This window comes from Kogia breviceps, chromosome 8 (assembly GCF_026419965.1).
Source record: "Kogia breviceps isolate mKogBre1 chromosome 8, mKogBre1 haplotype 1, whole genome shotgun sequence".
Taxonomy (NCBI): domain Eukaryota; kingdom Metazoa; phylum Chordata; class Mammalia; order Artiodactyla; family Physeteridae; genus Kogia; species Kogia breviceps.
Window position 1 is genome coordinate 112,748,708 of NC_081317.1, and position 12,552 is coordinate 112,761,259.

General features: G+C 39.5%; 1 protein-coding gene and 2 long non-coding RNA genes across 5 annotated transcripts in view; all 3 read right to left on the reverse strand.

Annotated features, from left to right (window-relative positions):
• Positions 1–3,459: 3,459 nt before the first annotated feature.
• LOC131760924 (ubiquitin-like) lies at positions 3,460–3,792 on the reverse strand. The gene has a single exon (XM_059071060.2). The coding sequence runs from the start codon at positions 3,777–3,779 to the stop codon at positions 3,546–3,548; it is 234 nt and encodes a 77-aa protein (XP_058927043.1). The 5' UTR covers positions 3,780–3,792; the 3' UTR covers positions 3,460–3,545.
• A 486-nt stretch (positions 3,793–4,278) lies between these two features.
• LOC136794682 (uncharacterized) lies at positions 4,279–6,510 on the reverse strand. Its single transcript, XR_010841761.1, has 3 exons — positions 6,472–6,510; positions 5,197–5,311; positions 4,279–4,536 (listed from the first exon to the last, which is right to left on the reverse strand). It is a non-coding gene; the product is annotated as an uncharacterized lncRNA (long non-coding RNA).
• A 2,474-nt stretch (positions 6,511–8,984) lies between these two features.
• Positions 8,985–12,552, reverse strand: part of LOC131760926 (uncharacterized) — an 81,714-nt gene continuing 78,146 nt past the window's right edge. For all 3 annotated transcript variants that reach the window (XR_010841677.1, XR_009336854.2, XR_010841678.1), the window contains one exon: positions 8,985–9,341. This is a non-coding gene — a long non-coding RNA (uncharacterized lncRNA). The remainder of the gene's footprint in view (positions 9,342–12,552) is intronic.

A 12,552-nucleotide genomic window follows, 5' to 3' on the forward strand; every position in this document is an offset into this window, starting at 1 on the left:
CAATAATGCCATAATTCAATTTTAATGACTCCTGGAGCTCAAGGATTACTAATGCATCCTTACAGCTCGGTGTTGGTTTGTTCTAAAGACAAGAGGGTAACTCCCATGGACATCTGAAACACTTAGCACAATATCTAGCTTATAGTATGTGATCCAAAAATATTGAGTGAGTGAATGGATGGATGGAGTCAATATGAATCTATGACCAAGCAAAGTGATGACCATACCATAGGTTTTCCACATTGCAGTGGAATCAATCAAAGAGCACGAGGCACTTCTTGGGTTTTCCTGCACCATTTTTGGTTCTGCTCATAAAGTCACCAGAGGCTGCTTAAGCCGGAGACCACATCTTAGTAACCGCAGTACTTTAACACCCAGCACTGGGCCTCTGTGTAGCACAAATGAAGACAATCCAATCAATCCACTGATCGATGCATCCAAGTTCTTATTTGTAACAATGTTAAACGAGAAGACTTCATCTAATACACAGCTCATCATAGACATGGGACTATTCTTAACTGTATTTTTCTTTCCTGAATCATCTTGATCACCTGCTGAACTAAACTGGCCATATTCAGTGTAGACTCAAAGTCAAGTTCTAAACTGTATGAGTGCATCTATTTCACTTTGAATTGTGTAAGTACGGCCTATAAAAGTATAATTCCTGGTCCATCCCTAGTCTTCCTTTTTCTCACCTTAGCCTTTCACATCATTTTCTATGCCAAAGTACCTAAGGAATTTTTGGTACAAGTAAACATTGATTTAATGTTCATAGGGATTAGAAGTTAATAAGGTGAAAATGATTCAAACATACATTCTTTAAAATCCGACATTCAACTTGAAGTATTGATAGGGCCTTCTATTAAAAATAAAAACTTTTTTTTTTTTTTTTTTTTGCGGCACGCGGGCCTCTCACTGCTGTGGCCTCTCCCGTCGCAGAGCACAGGCTCCGGACGCACAGGCGCAGCGGCCACGGCTCACGGGCCCAGCCGCTCTGCGGCATGTGGGATCTTCCCGGACCGGGGCACGAACCCGCGTCCCCTGCATCTGCAGGCGGACTCTCAACCACTGTGCCACCAGGGAAGCCCAAAGAATAAAAACTTTTGATTAAAATATAAATTTGCTTCTCTTTAAGTGTCTCTGGCTTTAGGTAAGCATAATCCTTCTATCTTATCAACTCTGTATTTAATGATTTCAGATCCTTCACCATCCACTTTTGCTGCTATAAATGTAATCATAATGTCTCTCCTTTGCACTTATTCACTTTATTTCTCTTTCCTCAAGAAAATTTTACCTTAAAAATGCTTCTGGGGCTTCCCTGGTGGCGCAGTGGTTGAGAGTCCGCCTGCCGACGGGTTCGTGCCGCGGTCCGGGAAGATCCCACATGCGCAGAGCGGCTGCGCCCGTGAGGCGTGGCCGCTGCGCCCGTGAGGCGTGGCCGCTGCGCCTGCGCGTCCGGAGCCTGTGCTCCGCAACGGGAGGGGCCACAGCAGTGAGAGGCCCGCGTACCGCAAAAAAAAAAAAAAAAAATGCTTCTGGTCACCCCTCTTCCTTTTCCACTTACACCATAAGTAGTAAAGATGTTGTACTTTTCAAAAAGAGGATCCAATAGAGGGAATGTTAGTAAAGCATATCCATGCTTCCTGCTAATGAAAGAAAGCCACAGTGAGGGCGTTATCGGGGGAAAAGTTTAACTACTTCTTAAAGAGTTTTAATAAAAATTAAAAAAAATATTTTTTGGAATAGCTTATTCTAGCTCCATAAAGCAGAGGTGCTTTGGAAGAAAAGTCAGCAGATGGGCCAGAGTTGCAGAGGGCAGTAAGAAAATCTGTAATGGACTAGACGAGGAGTAAAAGTTATCAAGGATTTGGAGTTCAAAGAGACCGTATCCTTCTCCTTCATCACAGTCCTACACTTCACAACAGAAAAGAGAAAGTGAGCTGTCATAGAGACAGTCTTTGACATGTCACAGGCTGGTATGGGGGAGGAGGTGGAGGACACACAGTGTCCCTTCTGGCTTATTTTCTTGTGTCATGTGTCACAGCACACGGGGCACAGCAAACAGTGTGACCTGGGTGGAAATGTCACACCACTTCTCAGAATGCTCTTTGGTTAGCAAGCATTCAGATGGCCAAGGAGCTCTGATTTCTGCCCTTTGGCCGAAAACAAAAGAGGAGAAAAAGTCCCCGCCATAATCAAAGGACAGGTGGCCGGCTCTGCTTATAGAAAGCAAGGATTTGAGTTTACAACAGCCTAGGCCGGTGGCCTTCATTATTGACAAAAGGCTGCTTTTGAACTTAAGAAGGTGCCATCTTTTGAGACTCTAGCAAGCAGGTTGTTTATTTGGGAGGGAGTCCTGAGAAGTACGAGGAGAAAAGTCGGGCTGAAACAGAAAAGGATGGAGGCCAATCAAGGTTATGTCTTGGAGCAGGTTGCAGCTGTTAGCAACGGGGCCTCCCATCGCCCTGAGGAACCAGAGGGGCAATGCAGACCATCCCTCGGGGACAACCCACACCGAGGATACTTACCCTCCGACTCTCTCAGTCATTGGCCAAGGGACCTGAATGCCTCAGCACTTCCAGCACAGCCTCCCCACGGGCCAAAGGCACCTCACAGAAGCCAAAGAAAACCTCACCCAGAGGCCCGGGCCTGCTGCACCAAGCAGCAGAGAGGATGGGTGTGGGGGTGGCGAGGAGGGAGCAGATACGGACCGGGCAGCACCCGCCCTTTGCTACACCCCATTCTCACAGGCTTAGATTCCAAACGCCACCATATTTACCATCTGACCCGAAAATGAGGGAAGGGAGGGAAACGATTCTTGTATGTAAGAGATGACTAGAGCAGCTCTATTTTAAAAGGGAAACCTCCCTACTCTAAATGTCTTGGGCCTTTTAGAAATTCATATTATATTAGCTCAGAGCAGGCATGGCGTGCTAGGGCCCTCAAGCCAAATCCAGCCTGCCAACTCTTTTTGTATGGCCCCCAAGCTAAGGATGGTATTGATGTTTTTAAATGGTTGGAAGAAAGTCAGAAGAAGACTGTTTCACGACACGTGCAATTTATATGATATTCAGATTTCATTGTCCGTAAATATTTATTGGAACACAGCTACACGTATCCGTTGACACAATGCTGAAGGTTGTGCTGTGGATGGCGGAGCTGAGTAGCTGTGACAGAGACCATCTGGGCTTTGAGGCTGAACATTTTCCCTCTCTGGCCCTTTACAGAAAATCTGCCAGCCCGTCATTTAGAACCAGACTCATTCTCATCGAATCTTCACCGTAGTAGTGATCCCCTGGGGTGGGGTCAGGGGGTGGTCTCTTCCTTTCTTTAAGGAGAATCGAAAGCCCTGGTTAGGCTCCATCAGGCGTAACCAATCTGAGCTGAGCTCAGATTTTTTTTTTTTTTTTTTTTTTAACCATGCAACAAAACCTTTATTAACATTTTGAACAAGTTCAGCTATTACTGAAACTACCTTAAATTGGGGCAAATAGCTAGAGTGCAGAGTGGCCATCACTGGGCATTATGAATGCAAGACTGAATAATTAACAGCCACCCCTCAGACGCGGGACCAGGTGCAGGGTCGACTCTTTCTGGATGTTGTAATCAGAAAGAGTGCGGCCATCTTCCAGCTGCTTGCCCGCAAAGGTGAGCCTCTGCTGGTCAGGGGGGATGCCTTCCTTATCCTGGATCTTGGCCTTCACGTTCTCGGTGGTATCACTGGGCTCCACCTCCAGGGTGATGGTCTTGCCGGTCAGGGTCTTCACGAAGATCTGCATTTTGACCTGTGAGCGAATCTGTCAATCTGTCTGAGCTTCTTGGATAAGGACGACTGTTAGGCTTCCCACCCCATGCGGATCTCAGCAGAGCAAATACTGACTGTCTGCCATTAGTGGCAACACAAAACGTGTGGCTTCTTGCTGGTAAAGCAGGCCACACGGAACGAGATTGTTACAAGTAGTGGTGAAAGTGGCATAAACTTTAAGATTTAGAATCCCCGTCTTCTCCAACACGAAACGTAACACTTTGCAAACACCTGCCCCATGGAGAATTTCTCCAGACGTAAATTCACACTGGAAACTCATGTTGGAACCCTTGAAAAGGAGGTAATCTTGAGAAAGGGGATGAAAAGATCCCAGACCAAGAGGTAACTCTGGAAAAAATAGGACAGGTGGGTGGTAGCAGGTGAGAGAGAGCTTCATGAATATTATGTAATCATCGGGCATCAAGCTAATAAATTTTAACGGAGGAATAAAGATTCATATAAAAACCACTGGACGCAGAGCAAAAGAACTGGTAACTTTAATCAGATCCTAAGGGAATCCAGGGTGCCAAGTTTAACCCGGCCCCTAGCCACGCGGTTGCTGGTTCAATCGTGGAAGCACGGACTAGATATGTAAACGAGGTCTTTTCCAGACAGTGCTACATTGATCTATGCTGTGCTATAAATCATCATTTTGTTCCTGAGAAGGCAGCAGTCCGTTCTGGAGGCCTTGTTTACAGGAGAACATCAGTATTCTCTGGGCAGGCACGTCACTGTGAAGAGAACTTTAAATAGCACAAGAGAAAAGTGTTCTTGGTAGTCACACGGCCTGTGATAAACTTTGAAGTACAAATGAGAAGTGGAAGTGAACGTGAAACGTATGCCTCGTCCGCAAACTTGGTGAAAAATGAAATGTACAAGAAAAGTTGGATCCCTGCCATGACACCCATTACAGTGTAGACGAAGGCTCTGACCTTTCGTGTTATACTTACTGTGTTTTTGACACATTTAGTCAATTAAAACGGGTGAAGTGTAATTTGTTTTTCTTAAGTTTAATACAGCATGTCAATAGAAGTTAACCAAAATTTATAGTTGGAACACTAAAGCTGCCACATGCACTTAAACAAATGAACACAATTCATCATGGTTGAAATAAAGAGAACATCACGGGCATTTGACTTTATACTTCATGGAAGCGCGTAGCCAAATATAGGAAAGCAAGCTCCTTCTCACACTTCCAATGGAAAAGACGTTTTAGTTCACATTAAATATTGGTGTGAAAAACCTGGCAGGTATCCAGTCCTAAGGAGTGTTAGGGTTGGCACTTCCACTGTGTACTCTTAGTATAAATTGTTGTAGCGTTTATTTGACACGGAATACCCGAAGGATTGATGAGCAAAGAGAGAAAGATTTTTTTTATTGTGCTGTATTACCTTTTTCAGACATCTATACTAAGCCTTCACGTCTTCAAAGTCCAAACAAGCAGCCACCTGTATTCAATCGGTGCAAGATATTTTTCATGAAACGATAGCTTGCCTTTTTATAAACCTATAAAAGCACACATTTTCCATTTTTATTAGTCAGCAAAGCAGTGGTGGATTTAATAATAAAACTTACAAATGCAGTTTCTTTATAGACAGTTTAACTTTTTTGCTTGTTTAAAACGTCACAGGAACAACCAACTGATTTCACAGTTTCTGTCTCGATCACATAGTAACAAGTAGCTACAATCTTGTACAGCTTTATATTTTAAAAACTGACCTAGCACTCAGACCATTTAGATTGCAACCCACAGACTCCTAAAGATTTAAGAGAAACATGATACCACGAGGGGGATATGATCTACTACAACCTAATACATGTATTAGATTTTGGCATCCATAACATGTATGTCATTTACATACAGCTACAGTAATCGTGCACTCTGAATTTCTAAGAGCGATCGCAGTGCCTATGTAAAAATATGAGTGGGACGTTTGAATAGGCTTTTTTTTAAATTTTTTTATTTTTTTGGCCACACGGCACGGCTTGAGGGATCTTAGTTCCCTGACCAGGGGTCGAACCTGGGCCCTGGCAATGAAAGTGTAGAGTCCTAACCACTGGACCGCCAGGAATTCCCTTGAATAGGTTTTAAAAGTTAGGACTGGCATAAGTCAATCAAGCTGTAATATTTGGGGACGGGCATAATGGCATAAAGAAACAGTTTTGTAAGATTTTAGATTTTAAATAGATAGAACACGTATGTAATAAATCCACAAATAATCATATTTGAAAAATACGTAGGCTGACCCCACTGTTCTCTTTAAACACCTAACCCAAGACTTTTACACCGGAGACGACTGGTTTTAATGTTTAGCAAAATCAATTATGTTAAACATAATCAATGGTTTCAATGCTTAACTTAAAGTTTATGTCTTCGTACTAAGAGACTACCATTAGTCTTAATGATGACAAAATTATTTCTCTTAGTCTTTAGGTAAGTTCACCTATGTCAAACTTACAGAACTAGAATCTTAGCCTCCTGAGATGGGCAATTACATTTACCCTGAAAAGACCTAGCCAGATAGGTCTGGAAGAGCTTGCAGTCGACCCTTTTCTAAATTGACTGCCAAAAAGTTTAAGATTAAAGTAACCCAAGTATTTTTAAACATTGTAAAAATCGACAAATGTTTACTTTTGGAGTAATAGGATGCATAGCAAATATTTACCTGGCAGTAGACGCTTACTAGTTATTTAGTTATCTGTTGGATTTAAATAATAATGAAACAACCAGTTAATTAGGCAATTTAAATTTTGAAACTGCTTCTGAAAAGAAAAAGAGCAGTGAAATGGTTATTTCATATCACAAAAAAAGTTGTACGCAGAATTTTTTATCTTTTGAACAGCTGAAATGGCCTTCCGCAGACAAATTTAGAGTGTACTGTGTGTCACTGAAGTACTAAAATTCATGGGTTTTGTTTTACAATATTTTTCAAATAGCCTAAAAAATACCACACACACATACACGCACACAGAACACAGACACACACACAATCTCAAAATGACTGTAAAATGAAAAAGTAGCAATGAGATATCACTTCACATATGATATTGGTAAGATTTAAAAGAGTGATAACACCTATTGCTGATGGAGATGTGGGAAAGGATATAGTCATACGTTGCCGAAGGAAGTATGAATTGTTACAGCCTTTTGGAAAAGCAAAATATAAAGTACACACACTCTGCATCAGCATCCCTGTTACTGGCGATCTATTCTGTAGAAATAAAGTACTGGTATATAAGAATGGTTAATGCTGTTTTTCAGGGCTGGGACAAAAAATGTGGGAAAAAAATGCATGTCCATTAATGAGTAAAAATTTGAATAAGTTGTGATAAAACCACATATATACCATGAGATCACATGCAGCAATTACAGAGAATAATTTTATTCTAAAATCAGTGATTGAAAAGATTTCTACAACATGCTGTTAAGTAAGACAGTTAAGAGGCAGAGGAATACATGTAATAATATACTGCATTATAATTCAATATGTAATAATATATAACATTGTCCCACTTTTCTAAACCAAACAATACCCAAATATTTGAATATACATACAATTATACATGTATATAAATATATGTAAACATATGTATAAATATAATTATATGACCATCAATTAAAGTAAGCCAAGAAACATACCAAAGTGGTAACATTGATTCCTAGGGCTATTTACTTAGAGGAAAGAGAAAAGACAATGAACGAAAAGAAAACTGCATTTTTTTTAAAGTTTATACAGTAAAGGCGGCATTATTGTAAGATCACCTTTTGAAAAAATCTTTAGAAAATGGAGTGTATGTTTCTAAAAAGGTGTAGGAAAGAATAGTCATCAAAATGTTAATGACATTTTTTTCTCAATGTGCAGAAATCTGGGATACATCCCTTCTCTCTCATTGGTTGATTTTTTTTTAAACCATGATCATTATTAGCTATAAAATACATGATGAAAGGGCTGTTTTCATTGGAGGGAAAAAAATGTAACAACTATAGAAAGAATAAACTAAATTTCTTTCAATGTAAATAGTACTTAGCGTAGGGGAAATTTTTAAGCATTTAAGTGCAAAGAAACATCCTTAGTTTTAATGGGGAAAAAAATAAGAAAACAATCATGAGATAAAGGACATGGCATATGCCAACAGTTGGCCTCCGTATACATTCTCCTCTTCTGCCATTATGAGATTATGGCTGTGTTTTAGCTGAACAAATGGGTACTGAGAATAAACACTACATCCAGGCCTCCCTTCCCAGTGGGAGAACAGGAATGTAGGATTTGTCTAAGTTCTGCCCAGCTGGACGTGAGCAGAGGTGACGTGTGTAAGCCTCAGGCCTGGAGCACGTAAGGAGCAGAGTAAGCCATATGCAACCACGCAGACAGAGCAAACCCGCCATAGGGTCCAAATCACATGCAGATAGAGACCGTGAGTGAGACTAACTGGGGAAAACATCAGAATATTTGTGAGACTTGGCTTTTCCTTGCCAAGTTTAGCATTCCGGCAAGAGAAATTATAAGGGTGGCGGGAGGGATAAATTGGGGGACTGAGATTGACATATACACACTACTATATATAAAATAAATAACTACTAAGGACCTTCTGTAGAGCACACGAAACTCTACTCAATATTCTGTAATGGCCTATATGGGAAAAGAATCTAAAGAAGAGTGGAATACGTATATGTATAATTGATTCACTTTGTTGTACACCTGAAAATAACACAACATTGTAAATCAACTATACTCCAATTAAAAAATTTTTATTTTTTTTAAAAAGAGAATTATAAGAGGCAGATTTAGCAGGAGGTAAGATTGGCCCTGTCTTCTCAAAACCATCACGGAGCTAATGGGGCCAGTCTAGTGGCAAAGATCAGGTAAGATACGGCCTTAGCCTTCTCATCCAAGACTGCTGATTCAGATTACCTGAAAGTAGCCGTAAACAAAAATTAGCTATATCTTCATTGATGAAAAAGAGAGTAAGTACAAATACACAAAATAATAAATGACCAAGGGGAAACAAATAGATAAAACTTTGAAAATCATAACTCCATGTTATATAATTCTATGAAAATAAATTTGAAAACCTAGCTAAAATAGTCCCTTTCCTATAAAATACATTTATCAAATTTGACCCTGTTTTCTATTGCTGCCTTTAAAAGTCACCACAAACTTAGTGTCTTAACACAATATTTTTAAAGCAATAATCTATTTATTTATTTACTCCTTTGGCAAACTTAGTGGCTTGACACAAATTTATTATTTTATATTTCTGAAGGTCAGAAATCCAATTTCGGTCTCCCTGAACAAAAATCAAGATGTCAGCAGTCTGCTTCCTTTTCTGGAGGTTCTAGAGAATTTGTTTCCTGCTCATTCGTGTGTTGCCAGGATTTGTTTCCTTGTGGCTATTTTCTTACCAGCTGTCAGTTGAGGGTCATTCCCTGCTCCTAGAAACCACCACAGGCCTTGGCTGATGGTGCCTCACTCAATCTTCAAAGCCAGCAACAGTGGGTGCAGGTCAAGTCCCTCTCACAATGTATCTCTCTGATCTAGCATTAAAAAAAAAAAAAAAAAAAGTTATGCATTTTTAATTTCTCAAAAGATTAAATAGTCTAGGGTAATCTTCCCATCTCAAGTCCTTACCTTTAATCAGACTGGCACCCTCCCTTTTCCCATGCAACATAACATAGTCACCAGTCCCGGGGAATTGGGACATGGAGACATTTAAGGGCCATTATTCTTTCATTGTAGACCCGTATAAAGATTTCTTAAAAAAAAAAAAAACAAACTTGGATCAATTTTCATAGAAGAAATGGGGAACTAGCCCTTAAAAATTACCATGTACAGATGGTTTCACAGAGGAATTCAGACAAACCTTCAAAGAGTAGATAATCCAATGTTACTTTAATTTTTCCAAGCATAGACAAGATACTTTAAAAAATTTTATTACAAAGGAAATATGGTATAGATACATAAGCCTGATAAAATAGCATAGTAAAGAAAAAACACAGACCAATCTCACTTTGAAATATTGGGGCAAAAAAAATCTTAAATGAGATATTAGAAAATAGACTCCAATAGCATATTAAAAAAATAATATATCTTGACCGAGTAAGGCTTACTACATGCAAGCAAGAGTGATTCAATATTAAGAAATCCATTAGTATGACCACCATTTAAAAAAAATCTTTAGAAAATTTGACTATTCACATAGATACTGAAAAAAATTCAACAAAATTCAAAACTCATTTCTGATAAAACACTTTATAAAATAGAAAACCATGGATTTTTCCTCACATTGATAAAAATAAATTTACCTCATTTCTAAAACCAGTCAGTGACTTACTAGCTAAACACCAGAAGCATTCCCACCAAGATCCAGAACAAGGCAAGAATTCCTGCTATTCTATTGAACTATTCAACACAGAATTGGATTTATTAGCTAATGCAATGAAACAAGAGAAAATAATTGAAGAGAGTATTTTCACATGGTATAATACTTTTCTTGGAATATTGGTATCAGTGATAAAAACTATCATAAATAAAATAATTCAGTAAGTTAGAAAGATACAAAATTATACAAAAATCTATAGCCATAATGTATATAAATAATAACCAGTCAGAAGATGTAAGGACAGGAAAAACATCAACAAAAACTAAAAAACATTTTGTGCATTAACAGTAATGTACAAAACCTACATGAGGAACATTACAAACACTCCTGAAAGACAAAAGTGAGGTCGAACAAATAGACAGCCCTTGCTTTTCATCAGGATGACTCAACAAAAAGATATCAAGTATCCTTCTAAGTAATAGAAACGTAATGTGATTTTTCCAAAAAAACACATATATAAATGAGATTTTTTTTTTCCTGGAATTAAGCAAGTTGGCTCTAAAACCCATGTATAAATATAAAATAGATGCAAAATTACTGATAAGCCCCTTAGAAAGAATAACCAAGAGAGAAGTGATTAGCAGTTCTCCGTATCAAAACATGGCAGATGAATAAACAGCCAGACTGATACAACAGAAAGGAAAGTGTCAACCTAAATCCAACTGCCTATGGAAACATCAATTCTAGTTGAGGCAGCATATCACATATGTGAGGACAAGATGGACTTTTTAATAAATAGTGTCATGACACCTGGATAATCATTTAGAAAAAGAGCTGATCCCCCAAATATAAGAAGAACTCTCACAGCAAGAAAGAGCATTTTTTAAAAATTTACTTTTCCCCAGTTTTATTAAGGTATAACTGACAAAATTGTGAGATATTTAAAGTGTACAAGTTCTACACCTGGATTTGGGATTTGGGACGCTGTTATGCACGCACATCTCCATTCAACGTAAGAGGATCCCCTCCGAGGTCTTTCCCCCTCAGTAGCAACCCCTTCAGCAGCCCAGGCAACTGCAATCCTAATTTCCTGCACGTGTTTTTCATTTTACTATTTGCCTTCTTGAAGATCCTGGAATGCAAAATAAGCCCATGAAAAGACCATAAAAATCCTTTGATATTTTAAGATAAGAAAACTATCCCTATACATCATAATATCTATCTGAAAACTTATCAAACGCAGTTACATAAGATATTTTTACGAGAATATAAGGTCCTAATTTTAAAAGTAAATTTCAGTACCGTCTTTTGTTTGCAACCATTAAAGCAGTCGATTATGTGTCTAATGTAACCCTGATTTTAACTTGAAATATCTAATACGACAGTAATTGCATTATTCTCAATTCAATATTTGGCTCTCCTTAGCTGTAACTATAGCTGTCGAAGAATTCTGAGCATGGAGTTTTCCATTATTTCTCACTCCAACATACAGAGTTCAAGTTTATTTCATATTATGTTTAATAATTTTGTTTAAACAAGACTATTTATTTGCATTGGTAGCAAAATTGTTGCATTTTTCCCCTAATACCTTATTCTTATTGTCATAAAGGGAATCCAGGAGAGAATATGTGTTGAATATGTTTCCCATCTGACCAGAGAACTATACCCACTTTTGTATTATTTACATAATAATGATCAAGGCCTGGGGCATTTCCTGGGGATGGAGGGCTGACTGGGAGATTGCCTCAAGGCCATTAACCCCCGGCAGTCATTCATTTTCTTAGAACACCTGGGTTGAAGTCATTATTTCTATTACAAGATCAATAACACACATTCCTCAGCATCACCACCACAACCAAAAACCTCTTTGGCAATGAGTTTTCTTCTGCAATTTTTCTTAAGTACATTCAATCTGTAGGTTAGATTTTAAAAGAAATGTCACTGAAATCCTGAACAACTCAGTAACATGACAGACCTCATCACCTAGACATCAATGTCATGAACGTTGGTGACTATTTCCTCTCTGCCCTGACTTAGGAGTCAAGCTAAAAATAGTCTGTCTCGGGCTTCCCTGGTGGCGCAGTGGTTGAGAATCCGCCTGCCGATGCAGGAGACACGGGTTCGTGCCCTGGTCCGGGAGGATCCCACGTGCCGCGGAGCAGCTGAGCCCGTGAGCCATGGCCGCTGGGCCTGCGCGTCCGGAGCCTGTGCTCCGCAATGGGTGAGGCCACAACAGTGAGAGGCCCGCATACCGCAAAAAAAAAAAAAAAAAAAAAAGTCTGTCTCTCTCCCTCCTTCGCTCCCCCTCCCCTGCCTCTCTCTCTCCCTCTTTCTCTCTCTCTCTCTCTCTCTCTCTCTCTCTCCCCCTCCCCTTCTCTCCTTCCCTCCCTCTTTCCTAAGGGCTTCAGCTAGCAAGTTTTCAATGG